The 27,085-nt window shown below is 41.6% G+C and overlaps 1 protein-coding gene across 1 annotated transcript; it reads right to left on the minus strand.

The window, feature by feature from the left end:
• Positions 1-682: 682 nt before the first annotated feature.
• On the minus strand, positions 683-19,606 carry EEF2K (eukaryotic elongation factor 2 kinase). Its single transcript, XM_062503508.1, has 17 exons — positions 19,364-19,606; positions 15,713-15,813; positions 14,758-14,818; positions 13,891-13,928; positions 11,567-11,738; positions 10,307-10,456; positions 8,674-8,806; positions 7,890-8,017; positions 7,272-7,473; positions 6,934-6,986; positions 6,113-6,190; positions 5,238-5,300; positions 3,867-4,001; positions 2,706-2,894; positions 2,190-2,314; positions 1,436-1,614; positions 683-792 (listed from the first exon to the last, which is right to left on the minus strand). The coding sequence occupies exons 1-17, from the start codon at positions 19,604-19,606 to the stop codon at positions 683-685; spliced, it is 2,160 nt and encodes a 719-aa protein (XP_062359492.1).
• Positions 19,607-27,085: the final 7,479 nt, after the last annotated feature.

Raw genomic sequence — 27,085 nt, forward strand, 5'->3', positions numbered from 1 at the left:
TGGATGCCTCACCTCATCAGGAACATGAATGATTTTCTAATGGTATAATATGCAATGCTGATAATGAATGAAACATTCCACCCTGAATATCCTCCCTGCTAATCTGGATCATCTTCCCTCTCCCTCACCAAACTAAGGATTCCATCTGAAATTAATTTGAGAATAAGTGTCCATCAACGTCAGCAAAACAGAACGGGACTACTCATTAACATCAGTAGCTGCATCCATAAACTGAAAATTTACGTTCATGTGCAAATTTGGCAAGATATACCAAGAATAATGAAGAAATGCTGAGAATTTAGGAAATGTTTTTTCTGTATGTGGGGAGGAGAAGAAAAATGTAAACATATTGATCATTTACTGTGTAAAAAACAGGACACATAAAGCCTAAATAGTAAGGCCTCATTTTCTTTTGTCAAAAAAACTAGGCCCCTCAGTTCTAACAGTAAAAAAAGTACAAAAGGTCCAAGTGTGTGTGTATTACAGCTTTAAAACATCAACAGAAGTATGCTATGGCACTCTACATACTACTTACATTTAGATTCCTACCCTCAAAAACATTATAAAACTAAAATATGGAAAAAAAACTAACCTGGTAACATCACATAAAAATACATATTTGTAGCTGCAAATGCAACAAGTGTATAAAAAATTTATATACAAAAACTGCCTAATTTCAGTGTCATTCTTCCATCATTGCCCAAGCCTCTTCTGCTTTTTGGTAGTACTGATTTGCCAGTCTGCCCTTCATGGCCTCCATGGCTGCTTCGGCTGCTTCTGTGTAAAGCTCACCTAGAGAGGAAACAGCATCAGTTATGTTGACAGAGTAAAGAAAGAACATGGCTTTAGCCTGAAGCAAATAAAGGACAAAGGGAGAATATGAGGTCAAACTGCAGGGCCGGATGTATGGGTGTGTTTTAACACTGCCAGAGTTACATCAGCTGGGAATATGGCCTCTGCTCTTCAAGCTGAAAGTTATATAACTGGCTGCTGATGGCTCCCCAATGTATTTGGAAGGACTGGGAACAGGACCAGTCTGTAGGAGCCCCCTGACAGACATCCAGCATGTTACACAGCAACTAAGGGAATGTTGTGTAGGGCCTGGGAGTCATGGGTGTAACTCTAACTACAAGCAGCAACCTGCAGCTCAGGGGAGTGACCCAGAAGAGCAACCTCAGAGGGAGTGAAGGTTGCCTGGCAGTGACTCAGTGTGCCACAGATTGCACCTGGCACCACCCACTACCCTGTCCCAGCCAAGATCTCTTCTTTCACTGTTACCAGCCTTGTTACTCCTAGCATCATTAAATCTGAAGGTATTGACCCTCTCAATGTTTTGCAACAGCTGAAGCAAGAAATCTATTTTTGGGGTACACGCTGGGGGAGAAGGAAAGAAAAAGCAAGATTTTTAGATAACAGAAACAAAACTACGCCTCACCTGATCTTTGTGGATCCTTCTCCAGGTTGAACCCTCCCATCATTAACATCTCTGCTTCCCTGGCCAGGAGCAAATACCGGGGCTCATCGTGAGTGCCATCATATTCACCTCCCTCATCATAGTCAGTCATGTTCAGTGCAGCATTGTACCAGTGCAGTGCCTCCTTCCAATCCTGGGCTCTGAAGTCAAAAATAATTTTTGAAGATGGCTCCCTTAGGAAACAAATGTACTTTGCATTGGAGGTTCAACGTCCAATTTTGTACTGGCTTCTCAGTGCCTTGATGCTCTCCAAAAAAGAAAATGCTCTCATGGAGACTCACTAACTGCACTGCAGCATTAGGTCAGTAGCAAAATGAGGCTGGGGTCACTTTATGCAGGAATTACAGGAGAAAGTATCAGACCAATGTGTTTTGCTGAGCTCCAGAGTCTGAGCTTCATTACTGGTTGTATGGTTTTGGTCTGGGATTTATATTTGTGAGAGTACCCAATTTAGGAAAAAACCTTAGGTTGCAGAGTCTTCTGTCATAAATACTTTAAAATTGGTTATTCTGCACACTGAGAATGCTCAGTGAACTCCAATTAAAAGTTTAATGTTATTTGACAGTGGGAAATTTTAAGTGTATCGTTCTTGTGCAAAACAGAAAACTCATGTAAATAACAAAGATATGCTAAAATACAAAAGCAGAAAAATCATTGTCCCAGCCTTGCCTCAGTGAAGTACCAGCAAGTTAACTTACTCAGCCATGCACAGTACCTGTCTGCACCAAGATTTACACCTGTATCATATGCTCTTGCTACCAGAATCATGGAAGGCCGGTCTCCAGCTTCTGCTGCTCTCAGCAAGTAATTAAATCCTTTATTTCTGTTCTCCTTTGTATCCTAATAAAGGAAACAAAACCTTTAAAATGCATGTTTCTAAAACCATCTCTTCATCCCTCTACCATTAAAAGAAGTTTCTCAAAGTCAGCCAGTATTTAGTATATCTGAGAAATTGGCACACCTACAAGAAACAAAGCAGATGAACAGTAAAGGTGGCCTCAAAAGTTTCCCAAAGGCACGTAGTAATTTTCTGGCAAAACTAGAAAGAGGTACCATTTTTTGCTGTTTTGTCCAAATCTTTAATTACAAAGTAATCTATTTTCTCTGAAGAGACTACAGAACTAACTAACTACAGAAACCTAACTACAGTTTTTGTTTCATCACCATTTCCTGCTGTTCTTACGTTATTTTTACAACGGACCGCAATTCTGCTTTTTGGCATTTTCCGTACCTCGAGAGTGACCTCAGAAAGAATGTGATGTGGCAGCTGAGAGCACATGAGGCCTAACCCAACGATGGCTTCCAGCTCGCCGCAGTCTGCAGCCTGCTCCAGGTGGAACAGGGCCGACTCCTGATCCCATTCCTCGTCCTTCTCACAGAAGCGCCCGGCTTCATGATAGCGAACCATGGCCAGGTGAACCTGGACACAATTGCACAGGACACAGGATGATGTAGGGATCTGATCTTTCAAAACCCTTCTGCTCATACTTTACCAGATCTTAGAGTTATGTCCTGGATTAAGAGGAGGCTCAGGGGACACCTTAGCACTCTCTCCAATTATCTGAAAGGAGGTTCTAGCAAGATGGGGGGGGGTCAGCAACTTCTCCCAAGCAGCTGGTGACAGGATGAGAGGACATAGCCTGAAGCTGCACCAGGGGATGTTCAGGTTGGACATCAAAAAGAATTTCTTCATGGGAAGGGTTGTAAAACATTGGAGTGGACTCCCCAGAGAAGTGGTGGAATCACTGCTCCTGAAGGTGTTTAAGAAACAACTGGACATGGCACTGTGTTATGGTCTGGTTGACAAGGTGGTGATTGGTCAGAGGTTGGACTTGATGATATCAGAGGTCTTTTCCAACCTAAAAGATTCTGTGAAGAATAGGTTTCTTCCCATATCAAAAGGTTTGAGAACACCTAAGGCTCCCAGGATGTTCATAAATATTTACATCATGTTTTAAGAGTGGGCTTAAGGCCATACCTAACCCCAAACTTAATTCACATTTGCATTATCTGGAATAGTCTGGAGTAAAAAGAGTCAGTCCATGCTACCAGTTTTCAGGAGTTCAACTTTGCCTGTGTGCAAGGTATGTGGGTAATGCATACCACACCCATCCCACTTTATCTTCCCTGTGTGATGCCTCTGGAAAGGCAAATTAAAAACAGTACTAGGGTTCTTCCCAAAGGAGACCAGATGTTGCAAGGCCAAAAGCAGATGGAATTCATGGGTTCCTGAACTCAGATGTCCCTTACACAGCATAGGTAGGTGACAGAAAGGTACAGATATGTTATTTTCAACTGCACAAATAAATGCAAGCAGGGCAACACCTCTATATAAGTAATAAATACAAGATGTTTCTTGCTGGATTAAACAGTATCAGCAGACACATCCTACCTTTCCAAGGACTGACTTCCCAATTTTCTTTTCAAGTTCTAGTGCATTGAGTCTCTGAATTTCTTGGGCAACACAGGATGGTCTGTGAATGTGGACTCTGGAAGAGTTGTAAAGATTCCATTTCTCCACACTGATCTGAAATACAAAATATACTATTATTTATATTCAAAATTAAAATTTCCATCCCTATGGATCACCTTCCAGGAATCAAAGCCTCTATTAATATTGTTACTTAGTAGTAAATACGGTATTTTAAACCCCAGCTTTCAAAAGTCATGTTATCAGCTGGATAAATGGTTATTATTCTTCATTAAAGAAATAGGGTAAACCCCTCTACTTCTAATCTCAACATCATCACTTTGAAGAAGCATCTCAAAGTTCTGCATCAGAAGAAGTTACTTACAAAAATAAGCAACTGAACAGTCACACTGCAAGCACTGAAGTTATGCATGCACAAAAAAAATGAAATCCATACTTTTCTGCCCAGAATTTCAGTTCCCAACACTTTAAAATGCAGCTTGCATTCTAGAAAAATGACACGTAACAATGCAGAAGATTACAGACAGATACATACATTGGCATTTTTCAGGAGGAGAAACCCAAATGAAATTTTTGAACATAACAGATCAGTGGGAAACAGTAGCTGAAAACAATCCTATCACAATTAAGGCCTTTGCGGGTACACAGAGAAAACACAACAGGAAAGGTTACTGGCATAGAACTTCAGTCTGTTAAAGCTGTTTCAATTTTCTGAAACAGGAATATATAATAATTAAAATGAAATTCTGAAAATTTTGTATCTAAATAAATTATTAATTGTTGTCAAAACTCTGTTTTTTCTTTCCTTTCACAGTAGCTATTTGTTTAAGTTCATACCCAAGACCAATTATCACAGAAGTTATATTCTGTAAAAGCATACAAGGTCTGGTCTTTTCTAAGTCACTTAGGTGACAGCAGCTCTCTTCACCGTGTATCTTTTTCAAACACTGCATGTTTTTAAGAAATCATACAACTACATACAAGATGGAATTCCAAAAGTAAGGTGCAGAGAGGAAATATAATTTAGTTAGGCAGAAAAGAAATCCACAGAGCTGTAATTTTTTTTTAAGTGAGAAACCCATGGAAAATCACTAATTTATGACAGAGGTCAGCTACAAAGGTGACAATTTGTTTCAAAGTACTTCTTCAACGAGAAAAACACAAAACATAAAAGGAAATAACAGAGTGGTAAGTTGGTATTTATAAACGTTTTCTGTAACTGAAAAGGAAGGAAAACCAACATCTGGTTCAGTGATGTAGTTAGGTGGCAGATGAGTGGAACAAAGGACAAGCAGAGCAAACTCAGTCTGTGAACATTTCTGCTTTATTTACCCTTGCAGAGCTTCCCAAACTGTCTTCATCAGACTCCTGCCTCCGGTTGTTGTTTGCATGGCCCTACGTTAATGCAAAGATTTGCATCATTCAATTTGCAGAAACTCATGTGTGACAGTTGTGCCTCTAGACTATTCCTACTCTGCAGAATTAACAGTGACAATGACCAGAACTGCTTCTACTGGATCCTTTTCTCTCAGTGATATCACAATATATTAACAAACATACCAAAATGAAAAAGAACTTGGCACATATGGGCTTTAAACCTGTAAGCTGGAGATGCCATAACAAATACCTTGCCAAAGAAGGTTTCAAAAGAAGTGTTATCTCTGGAAGCAGATTCTCTTTCCTGTCTTCTAATTAAGTACCTTGTTAAGATCTCCAGGTCAGAGAGCATTTACTTAAAATTTTGTATTTTAGAAGAGTAACCAACTAACCCCCAGGAATTATAAAGTTCCAACACTGAATTCTGTAATATTTCAAGCCACACAAAGTATGGGTAAATGAGAGGGTAAATGAGTATGGTAAGGAGAGGGTAAATGAGTCTGAAAGCAGATCATATTTGTGGATTCCACTTGACAAGAAGATGGCTACACCTCCTAAATGCAGTACATAATACTTAAAAAACCCACACAACAACATCTAATTAAATACAGTATTTCAAATCAAGCTACTAATTACAAATCATCTTTTTCCTGTAAGAGTGTCATTCCCAATTTGAATAAGTAACTTTGCAAAATTTCTTTGTTTGCTCTGTTTTCAAAGTATAGATTAGGATCAGATCTAGATCAGGAGGGATAAAAAAAGAAGATTCTTCTACAAAAACAGGTTAAGTATGAACAGACCAAACTCTGTTATACCAGTCAAGTTCTTACCCTCTCTCTATGATCCATATCTTCTGTCTCACTTCTCTTTTCACTGGGATATCCACTGTCTCCACCATTTTCAAAGTCCTACAATAGTCGAGAACAGAACAGCATCAGATTATACTTTGTAAGGACCTCAGCTTGACATTTCTCACAGAGCAAAAGGTTTGCTCTTTCAATAAAAAACATTGGATGATTATACTGGATGAAAATAATTATGCTATCGCTGTGTCAGAGGGAGAAGGACTTAATGATACATAAAGTAGTCTAAGATTGTCTTCTCCCTTACATACATTAAAACAAATCAAGGACTTGCATATTTTTTCAAATCAATAATCCACTAAATATGGTTTTCAGCTTCAGTGATAAACCAGTAACTGACAGCCCATGGCACTAAAGCCCAGCACTGAAAAATGCCCATTGCAAATTTCTTGCACCTCCTCAGGCAAGATTCTCTAACATTCCATGGTACCATTACTTGCAGAGAACTAATTCATAGGGATTCTTTAGCTCTATTACCACAGCAGCTGGGACAAGCATCCAAGACACAATATGTAGGCAGGGGAACAGGCACATGCTTTAAACATCTGCTAAAATACACCAGATGCAAGTAACTATCTGGTGGCAAAATAGTGAATACTAAAATATTAAAATAAAACATTCTTCCTTTACTAGAGACAGCAAATGCACAGAGGTAACATGATCTGCAACAACAAAAATAGGCAGAACGTCTTTATGCACTTTTACTGAACAAAATCTTTGTGAAGTCCTATGAAGACACATTTCATTAAGGCAACTGCAACCTCAGTTTTTGCTGGAAAGACACTCACCCTTTTGTTGTCAAGCTGATCCAAGTTATCTACTTCACTGAACACAGGCCAATCTAGGAGAAAAAAACATTTGCTGTTATTGTAAGGATAACACGCTTGAGGAAAAAGATCTAAATATCATCATTTTATTGCTGCTTTTTTTCACAGAAGCATCTGTGCATTAATTATCTACATAGAAGTACTTTCAGTTTTATTCCTGCTCAAAGAGGAGCACTAGAAACAACTGTTCTGGACTAAATCAATACTGTTGTGCTTAAAACAAAGTAAGACAAAACCAAAGTAAGACAAGTCCAATGTTAAGGAACCCCTCCCAGAGGTGATGTATGAGGCTCACTCACTAAGCATGTCCACCTTGTGGCTGTGAGGGGTTGCAGAGGATGGAGAGCAGGGCAGGGAGTCAAATGCCACATCACTCATGCTTTCATCCCCAGAGTTTTCAGAGAGGCGGAAGAGCAGAGGGGGCCGGCTCCCGGACACCGTCCTCACCCGGCTGCTGCCGCATTTCTCCTCTGTGCCACGGAGAATTGTTTGAGCAGATTCCTTGGCAAATCAACGAGAACTTCTTGTCAATAATCCTGCTGTGCATGCTCAACGTGTTATACAAGCCAATGTGAATGTTTATTAGGAGTCCTCTGTAAATATACACATGTGTGCAGGAGTATTTGCTTTGGTAAGTTCTACACTGCAACAAAATATCAAGCCCTGACATTTTTACTGTCAGAAATGAGTTTTGTTTAGGACTGAGTTTCATTTAAAGTTACGCCAAGTCCCATTCCCACCAAGATCAGCTGAAACTGAGATCAATTTTCAGCACATCAAATCAGGTTAGTGAGATCCAGAACTTATAAATTATTTCAGCATTCAAAGATCTACTTGGTCCCAAATATAGGCTGTGTTACAAGGTTCCATGTTAATTAAAGTTACAGCTTAATTGCACTTTTTCATCAAACACTTACAAGCAGTTTTTTATTATAATCCAAGGCATCTTTTTCTTTGGATGAAAGATCAAATGGTGCCAGTCCCATGCTTTTGCAGATGTTGTTGCAGAAATGAGAATGAAAGAACAAGGCCATACCTCGAACACCTAAGGCATTAAAAAAAATTTAAAAGGGGCAAATTTTATCTTACTATTTATTTATTAAAAGCTGAAAGTCCCAAAGCTTTTCCTAAAAAGTCAAGAGATAAAGTGTTTTGTATACACAGCCTAACCCATTCAATTTCAATACCTGTAAGAGCTTTTCACTCTTTCTGCATGAGAGTGAAAGAAGTGTGAAAAATCTTGAAAAATTAGTATGAACAAGATATTATGAAAACTTAATCCAACTGCACCACTGAGAAAAGTGCCTAGATTTGACCCTGCTTACAAAACTTGCAGTGTCCTATGAACAACTTCATATATAGACACTTAGAACTTCAAAAATACATAGTGCCTATCTCTCTGTATTCAGCTATATCCACTCCTGCAATGTGGCAAGGAAATCAAAGACCATGACTGTTGTTCTCACGATGTAGAAACTACTTAATTACATTACTTGTTTAGGAGTAAGCCAGGAGACATGAGCCAAATCAGCTCTCATTTTAAGACTGTCCTTATATGACAGCTGACCTGCACAGGATTCCTTACAATAGGACTTCCCCAGACCCTCAGAAATGTGTCAGCTCACCCAGTGCAGTGGCTACTCAGCAGCGCTGGGAAGAAAAGAGAAGCACCCCTTAGTGAAACAGAATCATTGATTTTACCTAGGTTGCCATCTCCAAAATCTGTACCACTCTCTGTATGGATCTGAGGGTCTGTGTAAAGATCTCCAACTCCCTGGATATCAACAACAATGAGCTGGTGTCCTGAGCGCTCAAAGGTGAAGTGACTGAAGGCCTGGAAAGAACCACAGAAGATGCTGAGAACACTCTCCCTTCATCTACTGAAAACAGCAACACATATTCCTGTTGTAAATGGGAAGAGAAGTCTGATAACCCTATCAGTGAAATACAACAGGTACAAACATCATAATGAAAGCAGCAAGAGAGACTAGAAAGACGTAGTATCCTGTCTCTCCCAAACTGCTCCAACTCACAGGGAGGTTAAAAAAAAAGGAGGAAAAGCAGCAGTGGGCACAGGCAGGGGAAAGGAGATTGCTTAATTCCTCCTTTTTGTACCAGAGGTTGTTTTTCACTATAGTCTTCACCTTAGGTGGTGGGGAGCCGACTGGCAGAGAGAAAAACAGGGGGCTCTGAAGCTAGTGCAGCATAACTTCTGTATAAACATTCTGGTTGTGCCTGTGAACCTGCAAGCTCTGCACCTCTGGGACACTGCTTACTTCTGCCAACAAGCATTAGCTCTGCCACAATTTGGAAAAAAACTCCATAAATAAATGTGAGCATCCCTGCAAATTCTTCTTCCCCTTTGAGTGATTCCCCTGAGCAACTGCTCTGTGTCTACATTTGTGTATCAGATAATGAAATGTACATCTGTGCTCTAGAAAAAACACATTCCAAGAATCAGGTATAAAAAGCCCTTCTCTTTAGAATAAGGCTGAGATATTAGGAATCTTCTGGGAAGGCCTCCAAATAAGCATTGCCAGGCCTGGGGGAGGTGACTGGTGGTGACAGACAAACATTTTAACTGCAGCAAATACCAGGGAACATTTTGTTCCCAACCTGTGAAAGCACAGCACTGATTCAGTGCACAAACAACAGCCCAGAACATAAACTCTCTGCTTTACATTAAGCTTCATGACATATACCTTAAAAACAGTGGAAAAATGTAAAAAACAAAACTCTCAAGGCCCAGTAAAATAACTCTTTGTTATGTTCACAACTTTGTATTTTTCAACAGCATTTTAAATTTATTTTACAAGATTCAAGAATCACTTGAAATCTGTACTTGTATTTTCTATATGTATCTCAGATTCAGCTGCTCAGAGGCTGCAGCTGGAAAAACCTACATTGTTATAAGCAAATGGACTAGATTTATTTACATGAATTGGATACCAACCATCTCTCGTGTATTACATGAGGCACCACAGACTATTCAGTACATAGTGCATGAGAGATCTCTCTGACTGCCTCAATTTGAAGAAAGTTTGAAATATTTTGATGCCTGCAGTTATAATTAGACTATAATTATAATAATTTCCAAAGAGTATTAACCCTGTTCAACTCAACTGTAATCAACTGAAATCCAATAAAAAAAACACTCGGCGCTTGAAAGAGCAGGCCCCAAGTTAGGGGCAGACAAACTGCAAATAGAGAAATTAATCTGGCATTGTAGTGCAGAGCCTGCAGTTTCCTTTCTTGGCAGTAATGCAAGACCTTTGGAGAGAGCCCAGAAATTCCCTGCAGCAGACTCTATGGAAAGCACTAAACAAAGCCTCACTTGTGGAGTTAGACGAATGTTGTCGTCTCGCACAAATCCAGAATTTGAGTTGTATTTGATGTATTTGCCCTCGATGTAATGTTCCAGATGAAAGAGGGGCTTTCCAGGCCTGTTCTTCATTTCAATAATACAGGTCTGCACTATATCCACCTGGGGTGAAAAAGAAGATAAATAGTGACTAACAGAATACTGTTTTCAGATCAAAGTGTGTGTGAATCCTCCAGCTGTGAAAACTTTCCCAATGCAAGAATCTGAACAATTGCAAAGATCTTTCTGTTTAACAAGGGGGTGGGGGAAGAGTCATGCGCTTCTTCAGTTATTGGAGGAATTCCATAAATTAAAAGCAGGCACTTCAAAACAACTCACTTCTGCAACAAACCCCTCTGAAAAAAATCTTAGCAAGTGCTGGCTTTCTATTTTGTTTTGTGGGTACCTTAAGAGTACTGTGCAAAGAGTCTGCACCAAGAGAGCAAAATAGAGTCACTACTGCACAGCTTGAAGAAATGCATTTTCAGAGAAGGGCTGAAGGCATCTACTGTTCAGGTATCTCTGTATCCTGCCTCACCTTCTCCCTCTGTCCCACACACACTCCTAAAGCAGAAACCGTCACAACTCTCACTCTCCTTATATATTTTATCCAACATGACATTTAAAACTTCTAGATTTGAGAATTTCTCTCTGCATGCTTCACTGTAGACCTCATCTTGTTGTTATGAGCCAGGTAGTTACTAACTAGTCCTCATAAGGGAGGCAATGCAAATATCCCACATATCAAAACCACTCATTTTGGCCATTAAAATTGCTAAGACTTCCAGCACGTTTCCAACTCTTCTCAAAAATCAATGCTAGGTTTGGATGGGTGTGCAAGATTTAAGTATCTACCTTCCTGGAGCACTGCTTGGTGAGATTTGCTGCTGGCAATAAGTCCTGTGGCATCTCTGTTTATTACAAAAGCAGCGGGGCACACATCAAAGAGAGCAACACAAACATAATTCTATTTTGGTTTTCAGTCAACCACTGAGGACAGTCAGACACTGATAAACACACAGCCCCTAGTCCTGGAAATATAAAACAATTTCTGTATTTACTCCACTCAAAATCAGCTATCATTTAACAGAAAACACAGAAGAGCAAAAGAATCTATCCAAGAATTTAAATGTGATGGAATGTCAACAAGTAATTCCCACTAAATTATGTTTGAAAACTAAGCCAACAGAAGGACAACGTTGCATTTCTGCTTAGCCAGATCTTTGAATGCACCTGTTTTGGTGGCTTGTGCCGGTTGTACTCTTCTCCCCAGAGTTTTGCTTCCATCTGCAGTCGAACATCCTCAAAATAAACATCCCTGCTTACACTCTCTATGTATTGCTTGGCAACATAATTATAGGCACCTTTCCAGTTCTGAGTGTGTAAGAAGTTGGACAGCTTTTTTCTGAAAGACAAATCAATCATTGGTGAAAGGAAACCCAAGGATTTTAATTCAATCTTTCCCATTTCCTTGCCTGCAAGGACAGAGCCAGGCTCCAAGATGAGCATTACCCACAGTCATTTACCAGGTATTCTACCTGAAATGTGAAACCCAGGAAGGGACAAGGGAAAATGAAACATCCCATGGGAATGGCTGGGATGTGCCAAACTGTTTGGTTTAGCTGCAGCTACTTGTGTTCTGAACTTTCTCCTTCTCTCTATTCCTTTCTCTTCCCATTCCTCTCAAAACTGTAGTATGAAGGGCTGGTGCCTTGTCAACAACCTGTTCTAATGTCAACAATTATTTTCTGCAGAAATTAACAGGGAGTGGCCTTTCAAACATGAACTGAGAAACCTCTCCAAGGATAAATGTAATCTGCTGCTTCTCAACACACTGCAGTGACTGCTCAGTAACCCACGTACTCCCAGAAGGAAAACTGCGCCTGACAGTTCTCATTATGCAGCTTTTCCCTTTTGCTGATGTGCAAATCTTTAATCCACAGATCCATTCAAAGCAGGGGGGCTGGGGCAGAGGGGTGGTAGTGTGTAGCACAGGAAAGCTTTGATAAGAAAGGATTTGTTGGCTGCCAACAAATGCATTAAGCAGGTGCTTTAATTAGCAGCACTCAAACTGTCAACCCTTTCCCCTCCTTCTTTTTCTTCTCCCTACCAAGGCCTTGGTGAAGAGCGCTTGATACAGGGGACACTCTACAGGCAAAGCAACCTCATGCTGCCTGTCCTTCTGCAGGGATGGGCACACAGTCACTGCAATGGAGGCCTTGGAAAGAATGGACAAGGAAATGAGGTAAGAATTTTAGCCAGATCTCAAACCTCCCCAGTTCTTGAAGGAACACACTCCTCTGCATAAAACAAGCCAGCTCATGTTTTTCTAAAGTCATTATCCTCACATTGGTTCACTGGGCTATGGGCAGCTAATGTTGTCACTGTCTTAACTGAACACTTGCAGAGTTACAAAAATCTAGGAGAGCTCCAGATGGGAAATGTCAATGTACCACTGACACATCTGGGAAACCCAGCAGTAGGAAGCTGGCATTCAAGTCATGCTTTTTTAGTACCAGAGGTTAACGCAAAACTGGCAACAAATTTCTGTTTATGGCATTACTCAAAAAATATTGTGTAATGGGGAGTTTGGTAAACAACAAGAACTAAAAGCAATGTCAGCAGACACTTGTTGATTTGTTGCTTCCTAGGCTTCATTCACTACTGCATCCAGCTGGCTGTAGAACAGAGCCACCAGCATGAACTGACACTGAAACACTGCCAAACTGGAGCACTAAGGGGTACCTTCCTTCCTTCTTGTTCAAGTTCAAAACATCACATTTCCATCTTTCATGAGTGTCTACCTTTCCAAAGCTGAAACCACACATAAAGTGCAGTTTCTCTGGATTCCACATATAGGAAGAAGGGGGAATGTTTTTAAACATACACACACGTACATTTTCCTGGAAAAGCCTGGAAGGGGTGGGGTAATCTCTTAGCACATACCAATTTATAGCTGGATGCTGACCCCCACAATAATATTTGGTAACACTCTCCAAGGAAGGAAAAGTTCCTCCTCTGTCTTTCCCCACACTTTATCCTTCTGGGAAGCCCAATTGCTAGTGTTCAAGTTCTGCCTTACTCAGAACATTATTCTGGTATATGTGTTCCAAAGCAAACTCTAGGAGGATAACCTTCTTCACCAATGGAGACTTTTCCAGTTGATACTGCACCATTCCAGTATTCTTTCTTTCTATTTTCTCTGCCTAACTATAGTTCTCCAGTTGGGCTCCAGGCTGCACACACCTATGACCTCATATCAAATCTGAAGATATTTTAACACACAGGGAACACGGAAATTAAGTGGCTGTTACTATACTTTCATTAATATTTTGTCTCCCAGGGATGGCTGAAGTAGAACATTCAGAGAATATTCTCCTTTCTGAACCCCACTCCCTGCAGATGGAGTCACACAAAGAGGGATAAACCCCTCAGCAAAGCCTTTTAGAAAGGAGTCAAGCTTTACACAATTTTCACTACATCTAAGTGAAATTCCAGTCACAACAGAAAAAAATACTGCAAGGAGTCCAACAAAGATGAAGTGGGCAGATACTCACGTTCTGAAACACTCTCGCATTGCTCCACGGCCGAAAGGCTGGGGACAAGAAAAAAGCAAAAACTTAGCATTGCCATTTCCACAAAACTGATTTCTAACCAATAAGAGACACAACCACGACTTCCCCTTTATACCCTGCAGAAAGCAGTTTTCACACAGGCTCTATAAAAACATTTCCTCAAGGAAAGTGGAAACCCACTGGTAGTGTAAGCAAGTATCTGGGGAAAAGGCATTTGGATAAACTCCCTCCACCAATAACCCACGAAGAAGAAATGGTATGTCTTTTAAATAAGCCATTTGAATTCTCTCCCCAGTTGGGAGCCAGCTCTGTGCAGCTCCCTAAAGAAGCTTCACAGACTTCATGCTCTCTGCATTTAGGCTTCTGTACAGGATGTGCCAAAAAGATCACCATCTCCCCAAATGTCAGACACTTGAGCAGCAGCACAGAGCAAGGCAACCCCAACACACAACCAACTCCAGAACTTAGCTGGGAAATGACAGTGCCTTCTACCCTCACATACAGAAAATTCAGTTGGTTTCCATTCTAAAAACAGAAATTATTTGGGAGCATGCAAAATAGTAGGACTACTGCCAGGCAGGGAAATTATGCCAGAAGGAAACAGGAGGGGTGACAAGGAAGGGAAATCACTGGGAATGGAACAAATGCCTCATGTTGCTGACAGGGAAGGTCTGACTCCATTTTCTACTCTATTCTGGAGAGAAGGATACAAAGAAAAAGAGATGGGAGAAAAGAATTACATGGAGACTTCAAAATTTCTGTTGGGAAAACATTTGCTGTCACTGTTCAGGAACAGAAAGGAAATGACAAAGTTGCTGTTAGTAAACATGAAGGACAGTGTGATCTTACTTGAGAAGCCATCTTGATAAGCACTTCATCTTCAACCCAGTGCCCAGTAACTGCATTGTACCTGCAAAATCAGGAGACATGTCTCAGAAAAATGCAAAGGAAACCCAAATCCTCCCACTTCCAGCACCTATCTGTAACTGATTGAAAAGTGCTGCAGCCACTCCCACATAAAAGCTTCCAGTCTTCTCACTACCCTTTGGCCCTCCTCATTTTGGGCAGGTAAGCAGAAACACATTTAACTCTTTGAAGAAACATTGAACCCTCCTGTCAGTGAGCAGATTCCAAAGCAGAATCTGAACTTCTGTAACACTGCAAATCAGGCTTTATGTGCTTTGAAGTTAAACCTCCTCTGTGATGCCTGGGCAGCCAGGGCCTCACCAAGCTCTACACACTGGACAGGTTGTCTCCCCCAACCCTGAGCTTGCATAAGCCTGGTTCTGGCTGGGTTCCAGGTTGTGGAGAATGTGAGCAGCACCAGCTGTGAGAAGCAGCAGGGCCAGGAACTGCCCAACACTGCATTGAGGGAGGAGCTAGTCCCTGCACAACCCTGTGATAATACAATGACTATGACTGTGGTTTCTCCCCACCCCTTTAAATACCAACACAGTGAAAGCAAAATTGAGAATCATAGTAGCCGAGTCATCAGCACATGATTTTTTCCAGCCTGGTTCCCCCAGCCTGCACAAAGCAATTCATGCATGCAGACACCCCATATTCTCCCCTATATATTACATATCACCCTGGTTTGCAGCAAATCCAGAGGTAAAAATAGGAGTATCAAGCCATCTCTTTTTAGCAGGGTATTGAGTAGCCCTAAACCAAAATTATCACTTATTTGTATTTTAAAGTACGCAAACTATTTCAGGACTGTGTGGCTAACCAGGGCTAACTCAGCCCTTGCACAAACCAGCAGCCCTATTTAATACCAGCATCCAAAGCAGGCAAAACCACAGACCTGTAACGAGTGGCATGTTCTGTCTCAACGTCCTCCAGATGAAATTCTGCCCAGGGATCAGGCATGTGCTTGGCTTTCTCAATAGCATGTTTCCAGGTTTCCTGAAAAAGTTACAGACTGGCACTTTATTTACAATCAGCAGCAGCTCACAAAACGAGCATTTTCTAGAGCACATCAGGATCCCAATGCTATAGAGATATGCAACTACACAAGCCCCCACAGCACTACTCTGAGCAGGGACCAGGTAGTACCAAAGACTACTGTGACCTTTTTATAGTTTCAACTATGATGAAACCCAGCTCAGAGATATAAAGCACAGATTTCAGTTCAATTTGCATCACTGTAAAATTACTGAGAACAGAATCTGGCACAGTACAGTATATACCAGATACAATTTACAAAACCTGTGGTAATTTGCAGGTATCTCTAACATGCTCTGCAAATGGCAGTAAGGGACACCCAGATTATATTAATTCACGTTTTCTGCTTTGATTTTTAGCTTTTCATATGTAGCAGCATTATGCTGGTTTTGCATGCATAAGAGTAAGTATAAAAAAGTTCATTAAAGATAAAATTTATATGGAAAAGTTAAGAAGTTCTGTGAACCCCAGGGTCCCAGACTGTGCTCAGCATGAGAAAGAAGAAATTAGAATGTTGTAAAAATTGATTGTTATAACAATTCCAGACAAGTAGCTACTTCAGTGTTCACCAAGTCAAGAGTAAAATATCAAAGCAGTTTTCTGGAGTAAAAATAGCCTCTCTCTACCAGCCAATTTGGACACTGTACTCTTAACATTTTGTTCTCCCTCTCTTACATTGTATATTTCCAAGAAAACTGGAGATATGATCCTGTGATGTGCCAAATGGCTTCTGCAAAGTGAGCAGGAGAAAAAGCACTCTGCCAATAAAGAAGTATTGAGCTCTGAGATATTATTACTGCCTCTCTGATTTTAATTCCTGAAGATAAAAAACAAAATAGTTCCAAAATTTTTGAAGTTACTGCTTCTGCAATCTTGGAGTTCAGTCAATCTTTTTTTAATAAAAAATACACTACAAATTTGTGTCAGCAATGGCACCAAGGAAGCTTTTGAAGCAGCTAAGCTTTATATGCTCATGCTTACTTTGAATTTCAGCTTTAACTATGCATACCTTGCAAACAATTTAAATGCCCCCTTTCTGACAATAATAACACAAAATTAAAACAATACTACATTAAAGAAAATTACTTTAAAGGACTAGTTTGGAAAGACTTCCTACATGTTTGATTAGAAAATTATGTTGCCTCAGGTCATGCAATGACAGCTCATATAGACCTGAGAATTTCCACACTTAAATACCTATGACAGAAATAAGGAGAGACAGCAACAAGAACTGCTTGGCTGATCAGCTGTATCAAATCATTCCTGAGTAGATTTCCTCTCCAAAAGGTGATTTGTTAGATGCTAGATGATAATTTAAATAAGTTCACTACTTGAGCTTGATATCTATTGAGGTGCTTTGTACAAAAGCTGTATCATAATCTTCAAACAAACACTAGCTGGATTTCATGGAAATGGTACTAGTAGTGCAGTTTTTCTCCTGCTGGAGGCATATGGGTGCCATACAGTGAAATTTCAGGGTAGAGAACACAGGATGGGTATTATTCCATTTAACAGGTACCTCTTTTAGTTTTGACTTGATGACTCTTATGGGCTGAGGCAATCAGTCCTCCCAAACAATAAAATAATGAACAAAAAAAAAGTCCATAAAAGGGGAAAAAAGCCAAAACAAAATCAAAAAAACATAATGCATCTATTAGTTATGGTGTTGACATTTTCTTTTTAACCTACCCGACCATGGTCAACCACAGAGCCATGCTTAGAACGATGCTGTGTGTCATTCTAAGGGATCCATGAGACATGAAAGTAGGAAAATACATGTGATAAGACAAATTATTGACAAAGAGTCTTGGTTCTCTTTGTTAGTAAAAAAACCCCAAAACTTTCAGTTAAAAGCCACTCTTCAATTTATATTCCCAATTCAAGTTCATTCTTAGAACACCTGTGAACAAACTTATTGAGGTCAGTTGGTAATTTTTTTATTGGAAAGTATTTATTGAAAGGGTCTTGCCTATTAACTAGCTAATTAAACATTGCTGAGTCCTGATTAAAGCAGAGAGTTAACAGCAACTTCTCTGTCTGGCTCTGCCTTTCATTATCAGTGGCCCAAACTGCCTTTCTTTAGCTTTGAGGTCTGACAGGCAGACTCTGACAGGCCAGGCTGTGGGGTTTAGGATGTTGTCAGACCTGGCTGTCTGCTTCACTGTGTTAGAAATCACCATCCCTGCAGCTTAAACAGGAGATGGAGACTGGCTTGCTCCACATTCAAAACAAAGCAGTTTATTAGTGATAGGAGCTACAACTCCAAACTAGACAGTGTGGAGACTGAAACACGGGTACAGACATTCTGCAGAAGCAAAATGACAGCTTAGGAAGGAGGAAATAATTGCAATTTCTGAAGTCCTTATCAGTTTTATCTCAGACCATGACTCAGAAATTACACTGCAGACCCAGAGGCAGAGACATTAGTACATGTTAAAATGTACACAAAAATGAAGACTAAGCTTCCTATCAGGTCTTAACTTGCTTAGCACAAGTTTAGCACACACCAACATCTGTTCCATTTTTATACTAAGCTTTTGCTCCTCACCTTCCTCAGCCATATGTACCTCTCAATGTTTCTACTAACTAGCTTTAGCAAAAATCATCCTGCAGACAAGCCAGCTTCACTTTCAATGTGTTACTATGACATCTGACTAAAATAACCCCCAGTATTTTTTCACAATTAAAGCATGCATTAGGCATAACCGAAATTTTAGAGTACCTATTAAATAAATGTTAATATTTATAACAAGAAATGTGTTAATAAAACACATTAAATACAGGAAAATCTAAGAGACATGCCAGTTTAGCACAAACTGTATTTATTTAAAATAGCTAAGCTACAGAGTGGATGTCACTTGAGGCTCCATTGCTTGGCCTAGTCTGTGTGAAAGGAGCTGAATGACAATGGACACACTGCCAAGGAAGCACCAGCTACAGCCCCTCTGACCTCCCTGCAATGCTGTAGCTGCTGTTTATCCCATAAAGGTCAGATACTGCTTGTGTACACTGCCAGGAACTACTGCCAGTGTGATGCTCCATGCCCAAGCATGAAACTTAACATGCTGAAGCTCTCCAAGAAGAAACTGTAACATAAAAACTTACCCTTACAATGTAATAATTTACAATTTCATTTGTCCAATTAAAAACATAACAGATTAGCAAAATTAATAAGAAATTATCTTCTGACAGGCCCAGAGTTTTCTTACATCAACTGTATTATCTTTTGAATCTCCCAGTCAACATACTGCATTGTAAGTGGTTTGATCCCAATGGCAGTGAATTGTTCTTGCCTGAGTGGAGGAAGATCTCCCCCTGAACTGAAAGGGACAGTAAGCAATTCCATGGCAGTGTCAGACTATTGGCTTAATGGAATTAACTGCAGGTCTGGAAAAAACAGACTAATATCTTCACTGAGAATTGTTAGTTACAAGAGATGAAGCAGTTAGAAAATGTCTCATGCCAAGTAAATAAAACCAAAACTTTCATGAAGACTGGAGCCAATACTTACCTTAAAGCTAAAGCTTCTGGGAGAAGAGCTTGAACTGTACTGCTCAGTTTTTGCTAAACTGCTGTAATAATTGTCTACTTTGGTATTGGCAGACTTGTTAGAAACTGGATCATCAGTTATGGGACAGATAAAATAATTTTCTTCATCATCACTATCAGCATCAAGGTAACTCCTGGAGTCTGCTGCAGTTGTTCTGGCATTATCAATTCCTTCCATACGAAAAATAAGGTCCTCGTCTGCCATGTTTGCAGGAGGTTGCTTTAACTCCTGCAAGGACTGCAACACCCACTACTCCAATGCACATGCAAACAGGGGGAAGAAGCTGGGTGAGAGAAAAAAAAAAGGAAAAGGTTGTTATTCAAAAAACAAATAATCCATGAACTGATGTCAACACACTGGCAGAAAAGAAATCTATTTGCATCTGGCTCTGTAAAAGTAATCCTCAAGTACCTACATGTAGTTTTGAACACCTCTGCTAGAGCTGAAGAAGCAGCATTCTGCAGGATTGAGAAGACAGGAGCTTAGTATTATTCTATCCTTGGCTATCTCCTCCTCCAAATGTTTTTATTCTTCTTTATACGAAATGCTGAGTTTCACAACACTAGTCTTAGAAACCTGAGAGTTTTATCTCGAACACCAGAGTCAAATTTTCAAATCTTTTCCATACAAGTCTTGTCAAGGATATTGTATACAAATGATCAATCAAATGAATGACAGAGTATTATAAGAACAACGCAGAAAAATCTTGTGGATGGTGGAAAATTTAAGTTGGCTTTTAGTTCACATACAGCCAATGGCCCACAGGCTGCTGAAAAGTGTAGCACATTGCAGAAAAACGAGGTGGAGGAATGATTAAAGCCCTTGGAAGAGGTGGAGGTTTACACAGATACTCTGGAAATACTGACATGTACAAAACAGAGGATTGGTGAGAATATTCAAAATTTGGCCCTGATGCTGGCTGAGCAACAGGATGTAATTTTAAACAGACACTTCTAAGTGTCACATTGTTTAGTTCTTCACCCAAGCAGCAAAATCAGGATTTTCACAAAGCTAGTCTAATAAAACAACCACAAACCAAGGTTTTCAGTTTTACTTCAGTTATTGCTCAGCTCTTTGCATTTTCAGTCTTCTTTCTGCATGAAACAGGAAGATGAATACACTCCTACAGAAGTATTCATAGCTGCAGACCTCACTACCCAGTTACTGAGAAACTGGTCACCACAGAAACAGTGCCTTAACATGTGGCAACTTTCACCAGCAAAATTATCTTGTTGGTTACTGATCTTCTGATGGGGGCAGCATTCCCACACTTCAGCCAGCAACACAGGTAATTCCAGCACTCCATCAGGCAGCAGCTCTCTGGAAAACCACTGCTGGAGGAGGTCTCAGCCAACTCACCTCACTTAGCACTGGAGCAGCTCTGGAGCACTCACCTACTCTTCCAGCAAAGACCACACGGGAGCTGTCGATTCTGGAAGGGGCAGCAGCACATACATGGTGGGGGAAGGTGTCCTCAGCTGCCACTGCCATTTTTACTGTGATCATCTTACCCGTGTGCACTGAGTGCTGGAGAACCTCTCCCATCTGTCACACACACAGCCAGCAGCTGTCAACTGATGCTCCAAGGACGTGACTAATCCAGGACATAGCACAGCACTGGACAGCCCCATTACACCCAAGTGCTGTCCTGCCCTCCCTTCTGCTGTCACACACATCAGCAGATCCATGGGGTTCAGGACAGTATGAGGAGTAGCAATGCAGGAATGTGGGTCCATGCAGCAGTGACTGCAAACGTTCTCTGTGACTTATGTAAATGAAATATCACCACACAAATCAGTTTCTATTTAAAGCTAATGGTGTTTATAAAAGTCTCTTGGTTTTTCATGGAACCATATTTCTTGTAAAGTACTTGTGATGTTTACTTTGGAAGTGTATGTACTAAGAACCATACTCACATAAAATGCTCTCTAAAACAGAATTCAATACCCACACTTTGAGCTACACAAACACTGCTCTAAACCTCACAGTTTGCTTGACAAAAAGCCTTATAAAAAAGCCTGAGCTTCAGCCCAAGTCTTATATTCAGTGCTTTTGCATTATAGCACAGAAATTGTACTATATAGGAATTTCTATTACTACAGCTGTCGTGTTTTGATCATATTTAATCTTTAATATCAATTACAGAAGTGTTCCTAAGGCTAAGCAATAAGGAGAGTGAGACTGCACTGAACCAAGCCTGCCAGCCTGCATTATCACACACAACCTGTAATTTTAACTACCCACTCCAACCCACTTTGAAAATTTATTCCATTTTTTATCAGCCTTACACTATGTGATTCAAAATGTAGACAATTTTAAATGCAGTTCTTAATCTGCTCTAGTCTGTATTAATTTTTGTTTTTCCAAGGCCTGTTTCAAGTGTTCTTCTTTCTCTTGCCTTTATATCCAAGAGCCACACGACCAGGAGGGGCAGGTGAGTTGCAAGGACAACATGCAAATAAATATGTGAACGCAGATAAACACCAGGGAAAATTCACATCACAGGGCTGTTAAAGCATAACTTGTTTCTTGTAGGTGTCTGTCATTACAAAGCACTGCTGGGTTTTTAGTGAGACTCTTGACCGTGGTTCTACAGTGGCCTTAGCATCTAGACCTGCCTTGACTAATCTGAAAGAGCTGAGTGATAGGAAAGCTCCAGTCACCAAAAGAAGGGGCAACCAGAGCACCTCCAATTGCTTCTAATTCACTGTTTCAGCTCAGACACAGCCCCCTGAAGCTCTTTAACACAGGACAGGGGGGCAGGACCTCCCCTGTATAACAAGTTCCAGCTTGTCTTGTGGAAAAACATTAAAGCAAGCATGACCCAGATCCTCCTGGTATAATACTAAATCCCTTTTGGTTTAATACCACACCAGTTAAAGCCATTTCACAGGATACCTCTAAGAGTGACAAACAGTTTCTTCTTAAAGAGAGAAGTCACCTTTCAGATCAACTTTCTTTCAAAACACAAATTCAAAATTTAAACTAAGCAACTATACAGACTATGTGCCCTAAAAAGTATTATTACCTTTATGAGCTACAGACCCAAAGCTACCTAAACTTGTCCAGAACAACCCCACTAACTATGCTATCCTGTAGCATATTGCAGAACTACTGTGCTTTCCAAACACTCACTAAGCCCTACAAAGCAAATGTCTATTCTCATCTGCACCACCACATTGCAAGAAAATAGGTTCAGTAACTCTAGGATAAAATACAAGACAACTTCAGAGATATCTCAACTCACTGTCTATCTTTGAAAACCTTGTCTTACCAAAGAGATTTCTAATGAGAAGCTTTTAACCCAGGTCCCTTCCAGTGTATCACCACTGCAAACATCACGGCACAAATCCCATTCAGTTTGCCTGCAAACACAGCTGGGATAATCACTGTGTAAGCCTGAGCAACGATGCAAATTCATTAAGCAAAGTATTCAGCTGCACCAGTTCAGAGTACGAAGCATTTCACACAAAACCCTGCGCAAGGAAACAGCGTGGCTTCAAATACACAAATGGCTTTTAGAGCTGCAGGCAGTGAGGCACAAGAACAGCCCTTCCGAGTGAAGTCCACCCTGCTGCCAAACACGCAAATAAACACTAGGGTAAGAGTATCCAAAACACGGGGGCTCAAAAGGCCAGAAAAGGAACTTCCAAGATAACTTTTAAAATACCCTTCCATTGTCATTTTTTGACCTGTCATTTCAACTGTCTTTAAATACGCCACACAATTGCCTATCGCTGACCTTTTGTAAGCATTTGCTCAGTACTCCACGTTGTTAATTAACTCCATATTTTATGCGCATTGAGGTACTTGAATTCTCCGAACGCGAACCGTCCTGGAGCCCAAGGACGTCCCAGGCTGTCGGGGCGGGCTCAGCCGCGGTCAGCCCCGCACACAGCAGCTGTTCCACGGCCACGGACAGCACTCGGCACCTTTAAACAGCATAGGCACCACATTATGCGCACTGTCGTGGGACCATACATGCACGAAACGCCAATCTTCAGGTGCGAGCGCGGCATTGCTGCCCAATACCACAAATCAGGTTATTTTTTTGCCCGCCGGCCTTTGGCAGGCTCTTACCACCCCAGTGATGATCACTTTCCGCAATTAAAAACGCCCTTCTCGCGCTTCCCGCCGCGGGCGGCGCTGAGGCAGCTTCCCACCGCCGTCGGCCAGGCCCCGCACCGCGACGGGACAGGAGGGACGGAACGGGACGGGACGGGACCTACCGGGTGAGGAGAGCCCAGATCCGCCGCGCAAGCCGGTACGGAGCGATCCCACAACCCCCCGAACCCGGCTGCAGCAGCCGCCCCGCTGAGGGAAAGCAGGCGGTGGGAGGAGAAGCCGCCCCGCTGAGGGGAGGGAAGAGGCGGGAGCCGGGCGGCGGGGCCGCCCCTCACCGCCCGCGGCTCCAGCGAGGCGCCGCCTCCCGGTCCCTCAGCGGCCCCGCGGGCACCCGCTGCGCCCCCTCACAGCACGGCGGCTCCGGGAGAGTGCCCAGCACCTCACTCGTGTGAGAAAACCGGTGAAAAGCTGAGCAGAGCCCCCAGCTAACACCGTTAGCTGATAGCGATGGGGGAATCCCGGGGCGAGTGGGGACAGGAAGAACAGCGGGTGTGCAGGTCTCCAGAGCTCTCACAGGACAGCCACTCAAATTTGCTTTCACTTCTGTTCCCGTTGGGATCTGGAAGTTTCGTGGAGTTGAAAGGAGGGAGTGTCCTGGGGCAGGTGCTCCCATGGGAAGCACCCACTACACGGCATTCCCGAGGGAACAGGGAGCAGACCTGGGCAGCGAGCACGGGGCCTGTCTGCACTTCAGGTTGATCTTTTTAGCTAAATTAAATTGCGCTATTGCACATTTCCCCATAAGAAATGCACTGGATTTCACGTTCTAAAGACTACGTTTCCTCAAAGCACAGACATTTGCATTTTTCCTAAAATACTGGCTTTCTGGGTTGAAAATGGCCGTGTTTAAGCTTTTCCTCAAGCTAGAATTTGTGGAAAATTTCAACAAAACTCCTTATCCTTTCATGAGTTACATGGAAATTGATGTAAATAGGTTCTGGCTTAATTGTATTACTTGGCAGACTGCAAAGAGACTCCCTTTTTACTGCTGTTCAATCCCTTATTCATATAAATAATCCTCATTAGTGCTTTTTACCATGAGTAGGTAACAGAACCAAGACTGGAAGATGTGAGTACATCCTTCGTGACAGATGGATGGTCTCTTGCAGCATCACAGACAGAAAAATGCACAATCCCTGTGCTCTCTGAAGAGAGCAGAAAAACACTGCTGCTGAGATAATCTTCAGGAGGAAGATTACCAATATTTAATTAAAAACACACAGAGCAGATGCTCTGACTGTCTGCCAGGAAAACCTGCCATTACTTACACAACTTAAACTGTGTTTAAGCATGGGGACCGGAGGGAGAAGCGCATGTGTGCAGGAACACCACCTGCAATTTGAGGGTAAATGTAATTTTGTCACCAATTTCCAGCACCATGCTGAGGCTGCAGCCCTGATTTGAGAATGTCAGGCAGACACTTGACTGAGCCCCCATTTAATGCTGCTTCCTAAGGGCACATTTTTTCTCAAATTCACGCAGAGTTTAAACTGAAACACGTTTGCAACGTTAGTGATAGTGCAGAAAAACTCTTGAGGTCCTATTAATCTCCCAGCTGCAAACCACTGTGGTAAATATTAGCAGTTATCAATAACTGAGCACTTTTTCCCCATGAGTACCAGAACCTGCATCTCCTCATTTCTCACTCTGCTGTCAGCCCAGCTGAGCACCCTGAGGAGAGCAGCACCCAGCAGGGCTGTTCTTGGGATGCTTCATGGCAGGGCCTGGGAAGAGCACAGACTCATCAAACTAACTCTGAAGGCCTAGGAGAAGCCAGATGCCTGGTTCCCACTGTGTGAAAATGTGTTGATAATGGATAAAAAAATCACCACCTGCCACGGCAGGTGACTGATAATGGTGGAATACTGTAACTGGTGTGATACATGAGCACAACTGAACACGTCATGAGAGTAGCTCATTTTAAACTCGGGCAAATAATGGAATCATTAAGGTTGCAAAAGACCTCCAAGGTCAAGACCAACCTTTTACTGAATCCTGCTATATCCACCAGACTGTATCACACAGTGCCATGTCTACTTGTTTTTTGAACACTTCCAGGGAAAGTGACTCCACCACCTCTCTAGACAGCCTGTTCCAATGCTTAACCCACTCGTTCACGGATGAATTTTTTCCTATTATCCAGCCTGCACCCCCGTGTTTCCTTTTGTCTTGTTACTTGGGAGGAAAGACTGGTCCCCATGCTGCCACAGCCTCCTTTCAGGGAGTTGCATAGAGCCTCCTTTTCTCGAGGCTGAATACCCCCAGCTCCCTCAGCTGCTCCTCATAGGATTTATTCTCTAGACCCTCCACCAGCTCTGTTGCCTTCTCTGGACACAAAATACTCAACATCATTTTGGACTAAAGGGAACCCCACAGCTGCCTTCTGCCATAAATCCTCATGGAGAATGTTCTGCTCTATCAGGAACATAGCTTATGCCTTCTCAAGCTACACATTTCTCATGCTTTTAAATAAGCCAGCTCGGCTACCCTGGTGCAAGGATTTACTTATTCCCACGTTTAGGTCTGGAGCTTCCATTGTCTATAACATTTTCTTAAAAGAACAGTGATGCTGAAAAACTAAAGACATGTTGAAATCAGGCATTGGCCCAGATATGCTGTATCTTCTTGTTTTAGTTTTCTATTTATACATTATGTTATATCCTTTACACTTAAAGAGTTTGATTCACTTCTTTTGTTGTTTGAAAATATTAAAAATTAAATTTGAAATGGCAGCCTAGGAAATCAGTGGCCTACAAGTCTAATATGCTATTCTTCCATTGACTATGTTCAGCACTGCATGTATTTTTTTCCAAGAGCTTGTAAGTTTCAGTATGCTCATTTTAGATAAGATTCCCTTCAGAAATCATTGTTCTAGGGAACTGTGATTTTTGAAAGGCAAAAGGAAAGGACACTCCATTATCATGCTAACTTTCAGAGCAATTTTACTCTGCATTCATTTAAATCTGCAAATTTAAAACTGACCTTAAGTCAATCAATTTCCAGATAATTTGTGCCTTCATACTCCTATAACAATCTGGTCTTACAAGGTAAATTAAGTTGGTCATATACCTCACTGCAGTTATATGGGAGGTGCATGTAACACATACCTGAAACTTCCTGGAGCACCAGTGCATGACTTTCTATGGGATGAAGGGCTATGGTGGACATAAATTCTCCATATTGCTTTGATTGCACTGCATTTAGTCTTGGTATTTTTAGCTCTGTCCGCAAAGTAATTACACAAATTTCTCCTGCAGGCATCCCAGAACATGAGAATTCGTCTTTTTACTCACCTGTGGCCGAATGGCTCTGGTTGCCAAAGCCAGCTCTCTCATAGAGGTGGACAGGGAAAGCACCTGCTCACACCGCGCCCGAGCTCAGCAGCAGGTAAGCGAGGCAAGGGCAGCAGTCTGTGCACGGGCAGCCCCGACCACCAGCTGCCAGCGAGATAAAGGCGGCGGGGGCCTCCCGTGTTGGGTGGGAATGGTTCAGCTGAGGACACACTGCGGTATCAAGTGAGCAGCTGCCTGGGAAGGCCACTGGCCTCGCAGCTAGCTG

Source organism: Cinclus cinclus, chromosome 16 (assembly GCF_963662255.1).
Source record: "Cinclus cinclus chromosome 16, bCinCin1.1, whole genome shotgun sequence".
NCBI classification, from domain to species: Eukaryota; Metazoa; Chordata; class Aves; order Passeriformes; family Cinclidae; genus Cinclus; species Cinclus cinclus.